General features: G+C 40.3%; 1 protein-coding gene across 2 annotated transcripts in view; it reads right to left on the bottom strand.

Moving 5' to 3' along the window:
- TPP2 (tripeptidyl peptidase 2) overlaps positions 1–16778 on the bottom strand; it is a 52934-nt gene extending 36156 nt beyond the window's left edge. For both annotated transcript variants that reach the window (XM_082278620.1, XM_082278621.1), the window contains exons 1-10: positions 16556–16778; positions 10137–10265; positions 8276–8371; positions 7752–7856; positions 6959–7083; positions 6077–6240; positions 4722–4876; positions 3636–3712; positions 2980–3107; positions 999–1098 (exon numbers count right to left, since the gene is read on the bottom strand). In XM_082278620.1, coding sequence (XP_082134746.1) covers positions 999–1098; positions 2980–3107; positions 3636–3712; positions 4722–4876; positions 6077–6240; positions 6959–7083; positions 7752–7856; positions 8276–8371; positions 10137–10265; positions 16556–16717 — 1241 coding nt within the window. In that variant the 5' untranslated portion in view covers positions 16718–16778. The remainder of the gene's footprint in view (positions 1–998; positions 1099–2979; positions 3108–3635; positions 3713–4721; positions 4877–6076; positions 6241–6958; positions 7084–7751; positions 7857–8275; positions 8372–10136; positions 10266–16555) is intronic.
- Positions 16779–22287: the final 5509 nt, after the last annotated feature.

The raw sequence follows: 22287 nt of genomic DNA, 5'->3' as shown, positions 1-22287 counted from the left end.
CTGCATATTGCACCCTGAAAAAGGAGAATATCCCTTTGGCCAGAGTTGGCCTTTTAGCTGACATATGCTCATTCTGACTATTTTACAGGGCACAACAACTAAGCACACAAAAAGCAATTCTTATATATATATATATATATATATGTATGTATGTGAGTTTGTCTATCAAAATTAATTATAAATCCACCTCCCTTTATCACCTGAAGGCAGAAAGCACATTTCTCTTTTCCCTACACAAAACATGACAATTCTTCATACTAAGATTCTTGATACAATATACTTGCCTTCAAATATACATACACCATAACAGCTAGAGAACAATCCCAAAATCTAAACACAGGCAAGAACTCAAGAAGAGATGTTACTATTTTTTTCTTCATTAGTTGATCACATTACTATCAAATGCTTCTGAGACATGAAATAAAAATTGGAGTTTACATTGCCCTTAAAATTTCTTTTCTAGATCTTTCAGAAAATTTTCTGTAGCGTGAGGTAGAAAGCCATTTTTTCTGCCTACTCACAGCTCTGCTGGACTCAAGCAAAACCCTTGAGTAAGCTATGCCATCACAGCAATGTCACTAAAGTCAGAAGTAACACCACTGCAGTAACAGTATTTATTTTAATCTTCAACACTTACAGCCTATTTAACTTCACCACCACACTAACTTAATGGAATAAATGCTATAGAAAAAATTAAATTAAAAAAAACCAAACAAATTTCCAAACAACCTTTCAGTAACTTTTGTCGTCTTTGAATAGGTCTGCACCCAAATACTTTCCTGAAAAATACTGGCTGTGCTAAGGCAATTCCATGCTATATACTCTTCCCCTGGAGTTCCAGAGCCCAACATACAAAAGTGTTGCCAGAAGAGCAGGCTAGTTATGCTCTTTCCACAGGAAATAAATACTTTTATTTTGGTATTAGTGACCAATTTTAGATCCTGAGTTACATAATCTGAACCCCAAAGTAATCAATTTGTTCTTGGAATATAACCTACCTAGGCCCTCTGGATGACCAAGTATATTGATTTGCTGGCAGTTTTTCTCTTAAGGAGTATTCAGCAACCATCATGTCAGGTGACACGTAGGCACCAACACCTGCAAAAAACATTCAAGCGTTTTAGATGTAATAAGAATTTTTATTAAAAACTAAAGTAAAATACTTCTGTGGTTGAAATTCATTATGAGAAGAATTCTTGCTTGACATTTAAAATGGAAACACGCATTTTCCATCTCATTAAATCCAGGTATTTTTGCAAGGCAAGTATAAAACATCACGCTATGCAGTAACAATGCTGATGGGCACACTGTATAATATTAAAATATCATGTAAACGTCCAAGTTTCACTTTTACTCAGCTGGAATATAATGTATTCACCTTCTACATGTCTTTCACAACAGGTAGCTTTTACATGTCTTCTCTCTCTCCTGCACCCCTTTCCTCTGTTTACACTGCTCTGCCACAAACTACAACAACTGCACATCAGAGCAATCCATGTGAATTGGTTCATGTTCATGGGGCTCACAGCTACACCCCTGGAGCAAATGGCCATATCCACATATCTCAAACAGTCAGGGGAGAGAGCCTTTACTGGGTATCAGTTCCAAGTGCAGAGAGTATGTAAATGACTACTTCAAAGCCTGATAAAGTAGCATTTCTAGAAGAGAATGCCAAGAATGCACATTGCAATTATGTCATTTACCTATTTGAAATGATAATGCTCCACTTTGTTTAGAGCACAAGCACTACCAGGGTGGTAGAAAACTACCATACCAAGCTGACAAACTTGGCAAGGCCTGTGTCCATGTGAACTAAGCCAACCTGTCAGCTGTATTTTGCTTTACCCTCAAAAAACAAAAACTCTATCTGGCTCACTCCAGATGGAGGACAGGAGAAAGCTACTTGGCATGTGGAGTGAATAATCACCCAGTCTCTAGAGTGATACACCTAAGCTGAATTGACAGAGTAGAGGCACTGTAAGAGCAAAGCCAGTGCAGACCTGAAAAGAGCTTGTTAGTTCCAGTTCCAACTCCCAGTCTCAGTAGTGAATTAACAGCAGATAAACTTCCAGAAAGTAATCAGCATTAATTCTACTAGCTGCCCTGGAATAGCAGCTCTCCAGCTTTCAAGACTTCATGCTAGTCTGCTTACACACTGGTCTCCTTGCATAAGGATTCTGAGACTTAAAAAGCATCTTGTGTAATGCACTAGTGCGTCAATAGCGGATCTATATAAAAATTAAGACTAAGGAAGCAACCCCCTGAGTGCTAGACATTTTGCTGAAACTTATAACTCAATCTCTCACTAAAACATCAAAACCATGTATTAACCCATCAGAAAGAGAATTTTAATGACAGCAACAGACTTGCACAGAAGTGGCACTGCAGCTGGAAGAATTCCTCCCCTAGAAGGACTTGTCTAGGTCCTGACATGCGATTATTTTATATCCAAATTAAAAACATCTGTTTCACTAAAAATAAAAATTAAAAGTATGTGATAAAGACAGATGATCCAAAACTGTAGTTCTAAGAATTCAGAATGCATTGCAAGACTTTCCAGAAGATTAATTAGAATCCAACTTCGAATCATATTTTCGTAAGTTGCATTTACCAGCAGCTATTGGTTGGAGCAAAGTGGTGTACTTAGACAGTTACAGTTGAAAAAGTAATCCTGAAATATTCAAATAAGTTAGATCAAAGATTTCTTTTGCAAATTTTATACAAAGCCACATCAAATCAAGACTATTTGCCTCCTACCTCTTTTCTACATAAGTAAGGTCTTGAATTGTAAGTAGATAACAATCTAAATTTGTATACCTCAGCATAGAGCAAGTGCCTCTCTCAGAATTAACCTTGTAGCCCAGCAGACAATTTTTTACATTTACTTCCAGCAATCAATCAAATATGTAACAAAAGTACAAAGTTTGAAAAGACAGAAGCTGAATACTGCCAAAAATTCTTTCAGAACAGATTATTTACCTATTACACTAGATGTAGTTCCACCAGGACATCCTACTGTAGAAAGGCAAGGACCATTATTTCCTGCACTTGAAACATAGATTACATTGTGTTTCCACACTGCTTCATTAATCACTTCACAAATTCTCCTGAAGTAAGAGAAAGAAATAAATCATTTACTCAACAATATTGCTTTCTTCCACAGGACAAAGCTCCCATTGCTAGTAGAACCTCTGATCATTCACCAAACAAGGAATATTATGCAGCTTGCTTCCCACACCTAGCAGAGGTGGTTCCAGCACAGAAGCTGACCACAATAATATCTTCGGGTTTCAAAAAGAAGTAGTAACTATGTAGTGATCTTAGGTCTTCAGAAAATATCCCACAGATCATGTGGTGTTGCAACTACAAAAGTTCTTTATTATGTTAAAATATGATTTGTATATATATTATAAATCTGTGTATTATATATTTGTGCCTATATCATAAATTAAAAGCTTTTTCTATGGGTTTACTTCTTTCAAAGCCAGTTTAAAATTTATACTGCACAGTTTATAACATATGAATCATATGAGCCTGGATAATCCACTCTTAGTGACTAGCTGACTTACACAAAGCTCAACAAATACAATTCCACCTCTGTGAAATTAAAATACTTTAACCACAGCACTACTCACCCAGAATTTGGCCAGTGTGTTGCTTCTCCATAGCTGTAGTTGACAAGATCACATTTGTATTTTATTGTTTCTATCATCTGATAAAGTAAAAATGGAAAGCAAAATATGTACTAGTCAGAGAAAGTAAGCTACTTCAGGAATGTCAGAAAACATCTGCTTAAACTGATCTGCTACATATCTAAGAAATACAGACAAATCTCTCGACTCTAGAAAATAATTTACTGCAACCAGTTATATGCTATTTTCCCAACAAACAAAGAAAATTTTAAAAACCTACTCCCTGAATAGCCTAATTCTTGCCATGTTCCCAGCTATAAATTAAGACATTACCCTAAGACAAAACCGAGGACAGCAGATATCACCAGTATTGTCTCTAATGTCTGTCCTCAAGAACGTAAAATTCACCTTTCCTGTGCAGTTTGGTTGAACTCCAAAAAGCTGCAAAAAAATTACTGTTCATGTTGCTGTATCAAAATATTCTATGGGCTAGAAATACAATTTTCTAATTTCAGATCCTTTTCTTGTGTAAAATTTCTCCTTATCAACTCGCTGTACAGAAAAGCTCTTTATCATTAACAGGAATGATATTTTTCCTCACTAGTAAGAAGAGTTAACACAAATACAGCAACATAGGTAGTGACTAGTCTCTACTCTAGATTTGTATGTCTCCTATAGTTATTTAAGCAATTACAAAATATACACTGACAACAGAAAGACCTTTAAGCAAGAATGCAAGTAACTTCTCTCATGCATCAAGCTAGTCAGATACTGCAAGACTGTTAGCCTGAAAAAACTTTGTAAGTGCTCTATGGAACAGAAGTCTTGTTTTACATTAAAACACTAGTCTTAAAATATGCTTTAAAATACACTCTGGTTGCTTTTATGGTTTTTGGTTGGGTTATTTTTGTTAGCCTTTTTGTTTGGCGGGGGGGTGGTCAGGCTGGTTTTCTGTTTTTGTTTTCTTTGTTGGAAATATTGTAGGACCATAAAAACAAAGCCTATAAACAAGTAGGGCATGAAGTTTCACAATATTCTACACTTAAGTCACACTGCTGAGATTAATCATTTATTCAGTGAAATACCCACAGCTCTTATTAGACCAGTGCCAGTTTCCATTGTACTTAGTCTTGTATCACCAATCTTGATTGCAAGAATCTGAGCTCCAGGAGCCACACCATTTCGTTCTGGTTCTTCTGGAAAGTATCCAGCTGCAATACTAGCCACATGTGTTCCATGTGCTCCTGTGCAAATGAAAAGTGTGCACGTTTAGTGGACTTCATTTATATGAATTCAATACGCTACAGCTCAATTTTCACTTATTGAACTATAAGCACATCAATCCAGTCAGTGGCCAGTCACCAGTGGTGCTGATACCAAAAGGGTGACAGTGTTCACCAGGACTCAGCAGTGGAGCCAGCCCTGTTTAATATTTTTATTGATGATCTGGACAAGGGGATCGAGAGCATCCTCAGCCACTTTGCAGACAAGTTGGGTGGGAGTGCTGATCGGCTGGAAGGTAGGAAGGCTCCACAGTGGGATCTGGACAGGCTGGATCAATAGGCTGAGGCCAACTGTATTAGGTTCAACAAAGCAAACAGCTTTTTGAGGAGAGAAAGGAGGCAGCAGGAAGACAGGAATGAGGTATTAACTTAATTCCACTAATAAAAGTTACTTTAAAGGCTCAACGCTTCCTACTCAAAGTTATGAGTATTACACCTGAGACAACTCAGATAGCAGGGATTAAGAAAACAGAACTGCACAGAAACATAGAAAGGAACAAAAAAGTTAGCATCTATTTGGAAACCTGGACTGCTTATGTAGCTCTACTGAGATGGGATAGTTTCATGAGGAATTAAGAGCATTTTTCACAGCAAATGCATTCATACCATCCTAACCACTCTGTTTGCTTCCAAAACAAACCATGATTTAAAGAATACACTGAAACGGGTTCAGAGTGGTTTGTATAAAAAAGTTTGTATAAACCTAAATTAAGATCAATACCCATTTTGTTTATGGATATTACATTTAAGATTCTTAAAGTATACAAGTACAAAGGAGAGCAACTAAAAATCAATCGTTGCCCTATATTTAACAAACAAAACAAAAGAGGTTTTTTGAAAGAAGGTTCTCTTTAGTTTAGGCTTTAAGATGCAGGAACATCTTAAAGAGTACCTAAGTATGCACGTTCTATGTATATATGCTTATGTACATCAAGTTGACAGTATTTCATACAAAAATGCAAGCAAGTTTGGTAATGAGCTGTCATTACAGATTTAGTTAAGGAAATATGAGTATTGCTTTTAAAAGCCATAATAACAGATGCTGTATTATGACAGCTGCCTCAAGCCATCCCAAGTATCAGAATCAGGACCCAATACAAATTACTGCTTCTCATGATACCTACTTAGCAGCAAAATGTTCTTATGATTACTTTCATTTACCTCCACTTGTCACAATGGAAAGGAGGTTTCCATCATCATATATATTCACAGAATAATTCAGCATCTCAGATGTTCCAAAAGATCCATATTCCTGAGCCTCTTTGTAGGTTCTCAGCACTGTACAGTTAGCTAAGTCACCACTCTCACTTGTATCTATGCAGGCTCTGTTGACAAAAAATAAACAAACAAAAATGCAATTTCCCAGCTGCTGCAAACTTTCAATTATCTACCCTCTCCAGCTGAGCATAGCACAAAGACTTCAGGAAGTTTCGTTCTGTGTTTATGGTATCTTTACATAGTTCTTTAAGCAACTATTTTAAAACCTGGTTGTTTATACTTAAGATTCAGAAACTATGAAGTTACCTAAATAAACTGGTTTTCAAACACTACTAAATCAAATAAACCTGTATTTGAAAAGCAAGCATATGAAAATTCATGCAAGTTCAAGGAAGAAATTTCACTCAAGGTAGATATTCAGTGCTGGTACACAAACATTTGAAGTTTTACTGCTCTGTATGATGCACATTATCAGTCAAGAAATGTGCCATGTTACATCCCTAAGTCTGTGCACAGACACCTGTTTTGTTTTGGCTTTTTTTATATCACCAATGGATTGTCAAAACAGTTTTATTCTGCTTCAGAAGAAAAATCCCATAAGCTTACACTCACATCACACTGTCTTCAATAAGACTTCATTCTACCCCATCTTCACTTGGGACCAGAATTTTGTCAAGAAACTCAACTGATACAGCGGGATTATTTTAAAGAGAAAAATACTTAAAACCTCTATAAAGATGACAGATATAAAAGGTAACAAGTCTTCGATGCAAGCTGTTGTTTTATGTATAGAACAAGACATTTTAGACAAGTTTAGTCATTTACCTCCAGGTCTCACCATCATACCACACTACACAATCATATACCGGGCCAGGATCGCTGTATTTTTTTTCAAAAGAATTCAACAACTCCACCTGATTTTGAAGTTCTTCCTTTATTAGCTTATTTACCTAAGGCAAACAAAATTCAGTTAGAGTATTTCCAAAATTATTACAAGATAGGTAATCCTACATTCCTTTCTGGTGCTATACATTTGTTCCATTACTTTCTCAGGAATGTTAGACGATCCCAGGAGTCACAAACATCTAGAAGTTCAATGGCTTTTAACAGTGCACTATTTATTTTTGGCCTATGATGTAAAACCACTTCTAATTTCTGTAAATGTAACATTTAAAGCCGTTATTTTCTTAAAGACTGTTGAATGGTAAAGTAGTACCTGAGGCATTTCTGGTACTTCATTGAAATTGTACACAGTTTACAAAAGAACAAATATGTTTAGAAAATTCCATTTTAGAAAATTTGAACACAGCAAGGATGGTGGCATCAAAAATTAGCACATTTAATTAAAAATAAAACTTACTGAAAATATCCAACAAATCTTTTGAAGTAATAGCATTTTCATAATTGACATCAACTTTCAAAAGTGAACAACACTAAGCAAACCAACCAACCATCCATATAAAGACTTCTAAAATTAATCAGAAGATACGCTGGTAAGTTATCTGCCAAAATACTAACAAGTACCTTTCCTTCACTCGTCTAATGAAACATTTTAATCCTGCAGCCAGTAACAAATTGTTGCAAAGAATAAGTTTATAAATTTAAACTTAATGCAAACCTGTGAGGGAGAGCTATGAGCAGCATCAAATTCTTCCTGTTTCCTACAGGCCTCTGCTAGAGCCAGCCTGTGAATAGGATCCCAGAGCTTCTCCTTGCGTTCTTTCTGTAAAATAAAACAGAGGTTCCTCAATATATTATGAAACATATGTCAAAGTATGATGTCTACAAAAGTAATTTGAAATTCTGATTTGAGACAATGGCTAAAAAAGTTCCATACAATAGTATAAATAAACATAAATTGTCACATAATTAAAAAAAAAAGGGTATCAGTAATTTCTGTACTTTTTGCCTCAATGGACCACTGTGAGGAGGAGCACTGAGCCGCCTCCTGTTGCTCTGAAAAAAAATCACAGAAGAAATGAATCATGTAAAGAATAAAAAAATCAGAGAGAACAGCTTGCAAGCGCTGGTTAGCAGACTAAGTATGTTAGCAAATCACATGCTGTGGTTTTCTAAAAAAATCAAGAAACAGAACAGTTAAATATGACTATATACCAGAAAGAAAAGATAATTCTTCCTTACCTGAATCCTCTCCTTCAGAGCTTTAGGATAGATATCATAGCCATTTTTTATGCCAATGTGATATTTGCCTGAAGGATTTACCCAGTTTGCTGGAATCTACAGAAAAGTATATTTAGAAACAGGTTAACTAATGGCATTAAAAAAACTCCACAAACAAAAAAGCCCAACACTGTCTAGGAGAGCTTAAGCAGAACAAACCTGCAAATACTGCCAACTTAATCCCCTGTCTGCATAACAGTAACTACTGCACTGTTTTGACAGCTTGACATGGCATTTTCAATCCAGTTTCCAAAGAATCAGTATCAGGTCACATGACACTGTCATTGAACATCTTTAAGTATCAGTTGCCCTGATAGTCTACTTTTAAAACACAAAGCCTCAGCTTTACTGAATTTACTGGGGAGAGGTCTGGGGAAATAATAGTACTATAAATGAAAAGACACACTCTAACACGAGGGAGTGGGGTTGGAAGTCATGACAAACATCTGAATATCTCATTTCACATCTTGATGCAATTTAGATTCAGTATATCAGGATCTGCTCATCCTAGTAACAACAGTAGAAGAGCAACAGATTCAGCTTTACAATCATCTTCTGTGCAAAACTGAGAAGAAAGTTGACAGCATGGAAAGATCCAAAGATGTAATGCCCCCATATCTTATCATATCATCAATCAAATCAGGAAATCAAGAACATGTTAGCAACATTAGCAGTTCTGTGTACCCAAGACCTCTACTAGATTTTGTGTCCTTTCTGAAAACCCTACACCACTTCTGTTCTACGCATAGTGAGAATTCAGTGAGTCTAAACTAGGTCCTCACAGAATTTTCAGTCTCTAAAACTACTCACCATGCTTTTAACACAATTTCTCTTGCAGCTTATGCAAATGTGGAAAATACTAGCATTTTTAAAGACACAACTGTGTCTGACAGTTTTGAAGTATATTAGCATATTTTCTTCAGCCAATTTTCAAAGCTATATCCGATACTGTTTTGAACAAATAATTTAATTATTATCAAGCCCCCCCAAAAGCCCTGTACACATCCCCATTCAGCTACAGAAAATATTAGAAATAAAGACATAATAAAAGTGTAAGAAACACTAAGCAATCTGCATGAAGATGAGAAAGTGCAGCATTAGGTTTGGGTAAGATCTGGTTTGCTGGTGCCAGTTGGGCTAGGGTTGATTTTTCTTCAAAGTAGCTGATATGGGGCTGTGTTTTGGATTTGTGCTGAACACTCTTAATAACTTGGGAATGTTTTAGCTGTTGCTGGGCAGCACTTGCACAGAGTCAAGGCTCTCTCCCAGGCTTTTTCTCTCACCCACCCCAGACAGTGAGCAGGCTGGAGATGCACAAGGATTTGGGCGGGGACATACCTGGGACAAATGATCCCAACTGACCAATGGGATATCCCATACCATATGGCATCATGGTTAGCATATAAAGCTGGAGAAAGAAGGACGAAGGGGGGGTCGTTCAGAGTGACGGCATTTATCTTCAAGTCACCATTATGTGTGGAGCCCAGCTTTCCTGGAGATGGCTGAACACCTGCCTGCCCATGGGAAGCAATAAATGGATCCCTTGTTTCTCTTTGCTTGCGTGCAAGGCTTTTGTTTTACCTATTAAACTGTCTTTATCTCAATGCATGAGTTTTCTCAGTTTCACCCTTCTGATTCTCTTCTCCCCACATTGCTGGGGGAACGCTGAGTGGAAAGCTCTATGGTGCTTAGCTGCCAGCTGGGCTTAAACCACAACACCTGGTTAAAAGGAAGTAAGTTCTATAAAAACCAAAACAGGATATAAATTTGTTAAGCAAAGAAGATGATGTCCAGTGGTGTCTCTGTACCACCAAATACTCACCTTTAAAGTTCTTCCAGAAAGACCAGTAATTTCTCCATCTTTAGGCTCTGCAATGGTACATGTAGTTACATCACCACTGCCTGTGGTGTCAATTATATCAACTATCTTGGGTTTCCCATCAGTTGTCATCTGAAAATATGAGCACGGAAAAACTGAAAATGTATTTGATTACCATTTGGCACACAAACCAGAAAAGTTTTGTTGTTAAAAATATCAACTAGCTTTCTTAGACACCCAACCGTTAACTGAAGGACATAAAACCAACTTGAACTCAAGATAAATTTTCAAAGAACTAAGACCAATATGTCCATCTTTCTGGTTCATACAAATCCACTTATTTCTAAGGATTTAGAAAAGAAACAAGTAAAAAAAGCTGTATCAACAAAGCACAGGCAGCCTCAATTTAAAACCAAGCCTAAATTTGCAAAAAACATAAATGCAAGAACAGCTGTTTGTTTTCATATTATTTGCTGTGTTGTTTCTGACCCTTCATTCTGGGCAAATTTTATAGTAATGAGTGCACAAGTAAGAAAGTGAAAGTTAGAAGTACAAGCTCTCACAAGCTAGAGTCTCTAAACTGAGCTTAAAGGAACCTAAAAGGAACACAAGCCACCATTACCTTATTTTTCCTGTTTCAAAGATTCTGCTTTGTGTTTTAATCTATTTGAACTATTAGTAGCTACGGCTATATACATCTAATACTTACATAAGGAGTATTTTTGCCAGGGCGAGGAGAAGAGCTGACTACCCATAAGGAATTTATAAGCATAAATTTAAAGCCTCCTCAAATTAAAACAAAACTGGCCCTCATGGACTTTAAAGTAGTTGCAGGCAACTAAACATGACAGAAGAAACTATCTAAGGTTCCCTTCACCTAGAGGACTCTCCTACACAATTACCAATAGTACAGTCAAGCATTTCTTATTTATTTAACATTTAGCAAAAATACTCAGTTATTTTCTTGCAATAACATGCTTCATCCAGCAGCTACTAGTTTATACAGCACAAAAACTGTATTTCATATACAGTAGTATTTGCTTGAATATGAATTCAGAAGGCTGGAGCACCTCTCCTATGAGGACAGGCTGAGAGAGCTGGGGTTGTTCAGCCTGGAGAAGAGAAGGCTCTGGAAAGGCCTTATAGCAGCCTCCCAGGACCTAAAGGGGGTCTATAAGAAACCTGCAAAGGAACTTTTTACAACTGCACAGGCAATGATAGGACAAGGAGGAACGACTTTAAACTAAAGGAGACTATTGGGCCAGGTATAAGGAAGAAATTTTCCACTATGAGAACAGTCAAACACTGGGAAGAGGTTGCCCACAGAGGTGGTGGACGCCCACCCATGGAAACATTCAAGGTCAGGTTGGACGGGGCTCTGAGCAACCTATCTAGTTGAAGATGTCCCTGCTCATTGCAGGGAGGCTGGACTAGATGGCTTTTCAAGGTCCCTTCCAACCCAAACTGTTCTATGATTCTATGAATTGACCATATGGTACGTATTTTTACAGTTCTACATCAAAGACTGGTGGAAAAAGAAAAAATGAATCCATCATCTTCCTAGTATCTCCCATACATTAACTACACTGAAAGTGAAAAAAGCTTCACATTCAGAAAAGCAGCAACATTTGCTCTTTTCTACCATTTACATATATGGAATTGTTGCCTTTATTCTCTATTAATAATTCTGATGTTAGACATAGCATAAGGAAGGTAGTTTTGTTCCAATAATGCTCTGAAATTGTGAGGTCAGCTACTGGAAGCTACTGTCAAACTGTTTCATAAAAGTCACTCTGATGCTACCAAAAGGACAAGAGTCAAGCTCTTATCACATCTCAACAAACAAGGATAGATACTTCCATGGTCTCAAATTCTCATGGCTTAAAAAAAACAAACGACAAACAAAAACCCGACCAAAACCCATACAACCCAAAAAACAACCTCCCAAAACCTCAACAACAAAAAACCAACCCAAACAACAAGCAACACCCCCAATGAAAACTGGCTTTAAAAAATAAAAAGAACCAACCCCAAATATTCCAAACCCATAGCAACCATAAAAAGAACATCAATTTCATTTCCCAGAAGGTAACAAATACTGGTTTTGAAGAGGCTTGCTAGGGAAGAATTTTCATTACAGAAACCAACACTGCTACTCTGTTCATAGAAATTCAAGTTCACTGAAGAAAATCTTTTAGACCACGTTAACGTGGTAAAAACATCTACTGAACAACAGCTACACAGTAGTGAAAACTGACTTGTGGAACAGTATATAGGCACTAAACCATATAATTTTTGAGCATTGGTAATTAATGTCTTCAGTCTTGGCCTCAACTCACACAAAAGTCAAGAGCTGCTCCAATACTAAAGCGACTGCAAGTCAAATCTCAGTTTATCAGCACCAGACATTTCAAAGTACAAGAAAACAAGAATGAAAATGTAATCCAAGGTGACTTGTTTAAAGGAGGCAAGTCATACAGCAACAGGTGGCCAGAACACAGATTTATGTTGCAGCAAGCTTGGGTAGTTTTAGAAGTTGTTTCCTGGCCAGAAAGACAAGGTGCAACTCCTACACTCTACAGCTCTTTGCCTCCTAGCTGAAACCTAGCAGGCCCGCACATGCACGTGAGTTTGTACTGTCAGAACAAACAAATCAGAGTCCTTCAGTCAGACACAAGAAACTCAGAGTTTCAGCTGGTCCAGGGTTCAATTCCTAACAGCAGCAATGCAGACAGGTTCACAGTAATTTAGTGCAAGTAACTGATACAGCAGCTCCAGCTGCCATGAACTGCTCTTCAGCACACTGACCACCAGCAGCAATGCCAGAGTGAAATTCAAACATTCAGCTCGGTTTCCCTCTTCAAATCTTGTAATTCTGAGTTTAAAATTATAATGAAAAATAATAAAGTGAACTTGATCAATTCTCTTATGTGAACAGAAGAGTCCTGAAGTAATGAATTGATTACAGATAAAAGGTACATTTTAGTACCTTTTGCATTAAAATTTTAAAAAAAGAACTTTTATATGGTTAAAAATATTTTATACTGTATTTAGAAAAGTCCCCCAATCCTGCCTTAATTATAATGGCTTGCCTACAGGCATTTGAAAAACAAATTAGTAGTTTAAAACTGAAAATTATTTTGTTTTTTATACATTTCTGCTTGAAGTTTGAAAATCCTACTTACATGTTAGTTCTGACTTTGTAAAACAGATAAATTAGTAAACTGAGAACACTAAAATTAATCTATGTGCATAATCCTAGCACCTGATCAGTTATAACAGAAGTAGAGGAGCACCAGTATCTATGACAATCCCAATGGAAAAGGGAAAGCCAGATACATTTGAGCAAGTTTTTGCCAGCCCATACAATTACTGACTCCAGCTGACAGCTACTGCAACCACAAGAGACGAACAAGTTCTTCAGCACTTTGGTCGTGGGACAGCTGATCATCATCATCACAAATAAAATAACTTCCAAGCAATTTTTTTAAACTCAGGGCTGAAAAGCAAGTAAAAGCAAACTAGCTACTACTGCTAAGAAGTTATCACATAAAAGCACAAGGTAATGTTAGTAAATAATAATTCCAAAAGCCACTTCACAAAATAAGTAAATTTGCAAAAAGCAAAATGAAGGCAACTAAACATGACAGCAAAATGAACTGACTTATCTATCATGAAACATAAGAAGCCACATCGGGAACAGGGAAAGAACAGGGTGGGGTTGAGCATAGACTATACATATACAACCACAACACTCCATTAAACGCACCTAAAATTTCATCAGTCACTGTGCCTTAATGAGGAATTACAAACCATGACTTGGCAGACAGTACAAAATACATTCTACCAAGAGGACTGAAAGGGGAAAAAACTTGAAATGAAAGCAGACAAACTAAACTTTACAGTTGCTGTCAACTGGTGGAAAAACAACGGAAGAGGAGGGGAAAGGAATTTCCTAGAGGGCACTGGCTACAAAAGATTCATAAAGAAAAGGAAAGTAAGTACAAGCCTGATTAACATTTTATGTGTCAAAGAAAGCCAACCAACAGGAAAAAGATTTAAGAAGGTTTGTTAAGCTTAATAACTATTCTCCCTATAGCAGCAAGTGTCCAGGGAAGAATATAAATATAGTGGTATTTCCCTGTTAAACTCTGTACCCAAATCTTTCTGTCCCTCGAAAAGGGAACAAACACTGCTATCAATATTTACAAACCAAGTCACAGAATCAACAAGCAAAGGAATCCTACCCAGTAATGAAATACTAGGGATCAACAAAGAAATGAACTGTTTTGTTTTGACTAAGAACTCCATTATATTCAAAACAGGGTAGCTCATTTTAGCCTGTAACAATTATTGTCATTAACCGGAACTCAAAGTTGTAATACCTATTAATGTCTCCTCTTCCCTCTAAGTAACTGATTCAACTCTCAGAGTTCTAACTCTATGCCAGGCCAGGAATTGACAATAAGACTGACAGTAAGAAAAAGAAGCAGCAGCAAAGACAGGGGCGTAAAAAACAAAAAAAAAAAAAATCCAAAAATTGTCCCAAGGTTAGAAACTACTTCTTGCAGTACAGCTATGCTGTGTCACTTCCGGTGCCCAGGACACTGGAGGGAAGCAAAATGCAAACTGTCAAATACTCCAGAGAGTGAGGACATTATCTTGCTGAACACCTACAAAGCTATTCTAGACTGTGTGCTGCCTATGCCTCCTTTGCAACTCTCTGTGCAGTATGTCTCCCCCGTCTGTGGTTTAGCAAGTCGCTTAAGCCAGGTCTATTAAAAGTGGGCAGTGTGGAAAAATCACAGAACCTCTTTACAGGTTTTTCTAACAACCCTGCAAACTTACTCTCACCCATTGCGACATGAATTCTACACTCTGCCCTCCAAATTTTTTACTTCTTTTACAAATCTTGTACTTCACTACCTGCAATTTTATCCTGTGCATAAAGAAAATAAATTGGAGAAAACTGATATGGTCAGCAGTGAGATCATGATGGTTCTTAAGTATCCCTTATGAGCCTTGGGTTACCTATATCAGAACAAAGCTTCCCACTGCTACCCATAAATTTTTATTGGGGTTTTGCTACTGTCGACCACTCCTCATTCATAACTTCTGGAAACTTAGGGTTTTTTGCTTTTGTATGTGAAACTTCAGAACTATGCACATCATCTAATTTAAATTCATGTCTTCCTAATTGTCTTCTACTACTTTCTGCTCTGCCCATGGTATTATCTTGCTTTCTATTTGGCTAGCTTTCATTAAGCTTTCCAATTACTATGCCACTTACCCACAACTTCTTGCCAAAAGCACCAGCTTCATTTCAGCTTAAATCAATCAAAGTTATAGCTGTCCACTCCTTCCTTCCACCCAACCTGTCCTCTTAACTCATATTTTAGTTTGACTGAATCCCATAAGGAGTCACTTCAGAACACGGAACTAACAATCTGCTAGGGTCAAGTCCCAGAACGAGGTCACAAAGGAGTTAAATCTACACCAAAGAAAGGGTGGAAACCAACACAAACCCTGCTTAGTCAAAACAAAACAAAACAAAACAAAGGATTCAGCATCCAAGTGAGTTGCATACAACTCCGAATCATTCTTCCAAGGACTCTTCTGCCATCACTCAGGGAAAACATGCTGACAAGAAATCAAAAGCAGCAGTAACACAAAAGGCCACATGCAAACTTACACGATAAAGAAATGTTACAAGACAGGGGTTAGAAGAAATACGTGCTGAGAAATGCCCAAACTGACATCACACACAGAAATTTACAAAACCGAGTGGAGACACATAGCCGGCAGACCCAAAAAAAAGCTGGCAGACTCGAATTCGATACAGACCGCTACTGCAATAAAACGCACGAAAAATACACTAAGAAAGACGGGTATGCTAATCATGCCAGAAATATACTTTTCATGTGAAAGACCTAGGCGGCTGTGTGTAGCCTCGAGCTACCTACTGGCAAAGTAACGCTAAGGTTTAACACAAACACAAAGCGTTCCTTTATAATGAGCTCTGCGTGAGAGAAGGCAGCCCAAGAGATTTAAGTGCCATAACACGCCTGTGGACGGCTTAGGAGAAGGATCCTCACAGCAGCACCCGGAGACCGGTGTGGAGCCCCTAGCTACGGCATCTCCCCGCCCTCCCGCACCCGAGCCCCCGCTCACGCGCGCTGGGCGGGAACCGTGAGCGAACACACAGCCACGAGTCCCCGGGAGAGGGACAGTCCCCGTGACAGGGACAATGCCCGGGACAGCCTTCCGGGGCCTCCCCTGCTCTCGCCGCCGCTGCCTCGGGCCGCCCGAATGCCATGGCCGCCCCCGCACACGTCCCCGTTCCCCCGGGGTCGGTCCGGCGGGACCTGGGGGCTCTTTGCGGGCCGGGGCCATGACCCAGGACGACCGCCGCCCCGCTCTACCTGCATGCCTGGCGCCCCGGGGTCCACGCCGGTGTCCAGCACGGCCAGCAGCACCCCCCGCCCGTCGAAGTCGGGGAAGCGGGCAAGGAAGGCGGCGGCGCCGGTCTCCTTCTTGGGCAGGAGCCCGTGGAACGGGAACGGTTCCTCGGCGGCGGCCGCCATGGCGCGTAGACCGGGGCGCGGAGCCGGCGACGCCGGGGCGGGGGGACAGGCTGCGAGAGGCCACGGGAGGGCGGCGCATGCGCGGTACAGACCCACCGGCCCGCGGGGACGCGCACCCCCTCGCGGCCCGCGGCGCGAGCAGCGCCGACACTAAACTGACCAATAGAACGCCGATATGGGCGGGGCCTGCTGTGGAGATAGCCAATCACGGGAGGGACGTGTTCCACGCGCCGGGGTCGTGGCGGCCACGTACGGCAGCGGCGGGAGCCGAGGGCACCTTCCAGCTCCGCGCCCTGCGGGCGGGGCGGCTGTGGCCTCGGGGGGCCGGTCCCGCCCCGGCGCTCCCGGCGGGCCGCGGGCTGCGGCCTCGGGTCCTCCGAATCGAAAACAGAATCACGGAATCACTTACGTTGGAAAAGACCGCTAGAGATTATCAAGCTATGAGCCACCATGTCAACCAGACTATGGCACTGAGTGCCAAGTCCAGCCTTTGCTTAAACACTTCCAGGGACGGTGACTCCGCTATCTCCCTGGACAGCCCATTCCAATATGTAATCACGCTTTCTGTGACTAATTTCTTCCTGGTGTCCAACCTGAACCTCCTCTGGCACACACCTTGAGGCCGTTTCCTCTCGTCCTGTCGCTGGTTGCCTGGGAGAAGAGGCCGACCTCCACCTGGCTGCAGCCTCCTGCCAGGTAGTTGTAGCGAGCAGGAAGGTCACCTCTGAGCCTCCTTTACGCAAATAACCGGTGTGCAAACATTTACTTAGGGAATTTTTTTTTCTTCTTCTGCTGATTCATTGTTCCGGATAAAATGGTCCCGTGTTGGCAGTACCACTGCAACTGTTTAGCAAAGAGGAGAAAAAAACCCAAAAATCAAAAACCAACCAACTAAAAACCCCAAACAGAGAAAACCCCAACCACACAAAAAAACCCAAAAAAACTCAAACAAAAAACCCCTACAACAAAAACAAACCAACAAGAAAACAAACCCCAAAAGACTACCTAAAAGGGAAAAAAAAACCCAACCCAAACCAAAAAGACTACCTAAAAGCTGTAGGGAAGCTCAAAATAAAATTTTTGGTGAAGTTGTTAAGGGAAAATCTCTACTTGGAACTTAGGTTTCAAAGATATTTTTCTGGTTTTCATGCTTAAATACAAACTTGGAAAAAACCCCAAACAATGGAGTATCTTGAAAACATACACACAGAATGTCTTTCGGAAAGATGTCTTGTTTGTAGTGTCTGACATGTGGGCTCTTCAGCCATTTTAGCCGGTAATAAGTGTAAACCTAGCTGATTTCTGAGGGATCACTTTGCTTGATTCAGGCAAGTTTCTATTTAGAGTCACCTTAGCAGAAAAGGGTAAATTAACATGTTCTCTGTAAAGCAAAGGGGATTTTGGCTACTGAGAGTTTTTCTGTTTGTGCATTTTTTGTTTTTCAGGTCTAATGAAATTATTATGGAATGTTTGTTAGCCATTAATATTCATCGAAATGGAGCTGGCATTTGTTCTTTCTCTAGCAGAAGTGGGAGAGTGTTGCTAGCAAATAGTGGTACTTCATTTATTTTTCCCATTTTGTGAGCTACCATCATCATTGTCTTCCAGCTCATTAATGGCTTTAGAGAGCCACATGATTTTTATGCAAGTACTAAAATAAACCTGGACAGCATTGCCTTAAAAATACACAGTATTAAAAAAAGAAAAAAGTGAAATCTGTACCATATGAACATAGTGTGCAACTCAATCTGCTTCCCTCTTTGGTTTTCAATCATGAATCAAAATTTTACATTTTGATGTTTGGATACCATGTGCTCAACTTTCTTAGAATGCTGATGGTGTCTGACAGCCATAATCAGACTTTTTTTTTTATTACGTAAAACTTTGACTGATCTTACCACAGTGGAGAGAATTATTCTGACAGGATGGTTGTTCAGTTGTCTAATACCTAATTCATTGCCTATTTTAAGTTAGTTTTCCTTCTGTGTATCATTGCTAGTGCATCTCATTGGGAGAAGCTTGTATTTCTGGGAGCATGTTGACATCAACAGAAGTCTCATATATCCTATTCCTAGTACACTTTGAGACATTAAACTACAACAAATTCTCAAAATATTTCACATCCCATTCAATGAAAAAGCTGTGTGTTATAATTTGGAAACATTTATTACTAACCCTGAGAATTTCTGCCCGGTTCCATTGCCTTGGTCTCAAAGTTATACCACAAACAACTCATCTAATTAGCAGATACAGATTGTTCAGGTACGTATAAATTATGTGCACTTCCAAGTAGCAGGGCAGGTTTTGCAGGAAAACCCAGGATTTGAGGAAGCTGTGCCAATCCACTTTTAACAGACTTGAAAGTGATACCATGAAAACAAAAACCCTAATTTTGGTGACAGTCTTTAAAATGTAGCTATTTTGTTAATTGTATGATTACAACTGCAGTGTTAGGACATGAACTTAAGGGTAAAGTTATGCATCTTACTGAGACTCTGCAGATCCTGAGCATCCTGAGAATTTTTGAATTTTAAACTCAGTCCTGAGCTTCTCAGATTTCTTATGTTTAGTGTGCTAGGTTAATGGTTGTACTAACACTCCCAAGCCCTCCACTAAAACATGTCTTTAAGCACCACATCTACATCTATTCAAATACTTCCAGGGATGGTGACTCAACCACTTCCATGGGCACACTGTTACAGATGGGGAAAACCTTTTTATCAGGACCTATAGCAATAGAGCAACTAAAAGAGGCTAGCTTCAGACTAGATATAACAAAAAGTTTGTCTTACAATGAGAATGGGGAAACACTGTAACAGGTTGCCCACAGAGGTGGTGGTACAGTTTATACTGAGTGCTATCACGCAGCACTTACAGGATGGCCAGGGCATCAGACCCAGCCAGCATGGGTTTATGAAGGGTAGGTCGTGCCTAACCAGCCTGATCTCCTTCTATGACCAGGTGACCCGCCTGGTAGATGTGGGAAAGGCTGTGGACGTTGTCTGTTTGGACTTCAGCAAGGCCTTTGACACTGTCTCCCATAACATACTCCTGGAAAAGCTGGTAGCCCATGGCTTGGACTGGAGCACTCTTTGCTGGGTCAGGAACTGGCTGGATGGTCAGGCCCAGAGAGTGATGGTGCATCCAGCTGGTGGCCAGTCACCAGTGGTGTCCCTCAGGGATCTGTACTGGGACCAGTTCTGTTCAATATTTTTATTGATGACATGAATGAGGGTATTGAGTCTTTCATTAGTAAATTTGCAAACACTAAGCTGGGAGCTTGTGTCAATCTATTGAAAGGAAGGAGGGCTCTGCAGAGAGACTTGGATCAGTTGGATGGATGGGCAGAGTCCAACAGGATGAAGTTTAATAAGTCTAAGTGCCAAGTTCTGCATTTTGGCCACAAAAATCCCCAACAACGTTACAAGCTGGAGACAGTGTGGCTGGACAGTGTCCGGGCAGAAAGGGACGTGGGGGTGCTGGTCGACAGCCGACTGAATATGAGCCAGCAGTGTGCCTTGGTGGCCAAGAAGGCCAATGGCATCCTGGCCTGTAGTAGGAATTGTGTGGCCAGCAGGAGCAGGGAGGTCATTCTTCCCCTGTACTTGGCTCTGGTAAGGCCACATCTTGAGTACTGTGTCCAGTTCTGAGCCCCTCAGTTTAGGAAGGACGTTGAGATGCTTGAGTGTGTCCAGAGAAGGGCAACAAGGTTGGTGAGGGGCTTGGAACACAAGCCCTATGAGGAACAATTGAGGGAACTGGGATTGTTTAGCTTGGAGTAAAGGAGACTTAGAGGTGACCTCATTGCTCTCTACAGCTTCCTGAAAGGAGATTGTAGACAGGCGGGGGTTGGTCTCTTCCACCAGGCAGCAACTGACAGAACAAGAGGACACTGTCTCAAACTGCGTCAAGGAAGGTATAGGTTGGATATTAGGAAAAAGTTTTTCATGGAAAGAATAATGAAGTACTGGAGTGGTCTACCCAGGGAGGTGGTAGAGTCACCATCTCTGGATGTTTTTAAAAAAGACTGGACATGGCACTTGGTGCCATAGTCTGGTTGAGGTGTTAGGACATGGGTTGGACTCGATGGTCTTGGAGGTCTCTTCCAACCTCCTTATTCTGTGATTCTGTGTGGTGGATGCCGATGCCTGGAAACAGTGGAGGTTAGATTGGATGGGGCTCTAGCAACCTGATCTAGTTGAAGACGTCCCTGCTCATTGCAGGGAGGTTGGACTAAATGGCCTTTCAAGATCTCTTCCAAATCTAACCATTCCATGATTGATTCTGTGAACATCTAAATGTCTCCAGTTGTCTAGATTTGCATGGGCGTGTGATGCTCCACACAGACTCTGCTCTGAATACTCCCGGTATGGATGTGCTTCCATGTCTGCATCTGAGACCTGGCAAAACTATTCTGGTCTTGACAGCCGTGAGTGATTCCCACACTGCTCATGCGTCAGGCCTGTCAGGATGCCGAGCCAGGCAGCGATCAATTTGATTTCATGTGCAGCCTAATGCACTGTGGATGAGAAGACTAAGGACACTTTCTGCATCATCTGCCTGGTATTACACTCAGAAGTCCCATGCTGGGTTTCAAATCTCTTTTCTGTCTGAGCATGCATCTTTCTGCAAATTAAATGCTCTAGCTGTTGCAGGATTCTGAGTCAGGCAGTTCTGTTTTGCATGGAAACATCCCAAAGTGAACCCGAAACAACATGACCTAATATATTTCTAGTACAGGCATTGACATGAACGTAGAAGTACTGGGCTGTTCGTTCTTTCTCTAATTAATGTTAAATTATTCTATTCAAAGTATCAACTAGAGTTGCGCACAAGCTCTTTAAATTTCAGTTGAGAGCAATTACCTTAGTCACTATGTTTCAGATTTCACCCACTCCTTCTTTCAACCCTGCCTCAGTTACAACATGTGGAGAGTAGGAATCATCCTACCAGTTAGAGCGTGAGAGGATGTGCTCGATCAAATTGTGTTAGGCAAGGCAGGCACTTCAGTGTTCTGAGTGAGGTCATTAATTACCAAGGTGCTCAGTAGAGACTCTTCCTTATCCCCCCTTTATGAGAGAGGTCTGGCTTCAGGGAATAATGGGGATAGATAATCCTTGAGTGAGGTGGATGTCAAGATGTGACTTAATTACTGCCATTGCCTTCTGTTTCCCTTCCTTTCCCATTGGCTCTTGTTATTCCTGTGTAAGCATAAAATAGCACAAATCCTCCAGAACAAGCAGTTTCCCACTCCTTCCCAGACTGATCCTTGGCCATGGACTCTCATTCTTCTGCTTTCCCAGTCGCTTGTGCTGGTGTGGCTTCATGATGGAACCAATAAAGGAATATATCTGTCTGAAAACTATCCCATATAAGCAGTTGGGAGCTGGTACCTGAGACAGGCTCCTGTACCACCTCTTCCATGCATATGCTGGTGCAGAGTAGAGATGATCCAGCACAGTACTCCACAGTTAAACACACCATGGGACTAAGGCACTACATGAGAGAACTTGGCCACTGCATGTGGCCCATGACACACTCTCTCAGGGAGACTGGATTTACAGGATTTG

Source organism: Coloeus monedula (genome assembly GCF_965178545.1).
Source record: "Coloeus monedula genome assembly, chromosome: 3".
NCBI lineage: Eukaryota > Metazoa > Chordata > Aves > Passeriformes > Corvidae > Coloeus > Coloeus monedula.
The sequence above is the reverse complement of the archived record's forward strand: the minus strand, read 5'-3'. Positions and strand labels throughout refer to the sequence as shown.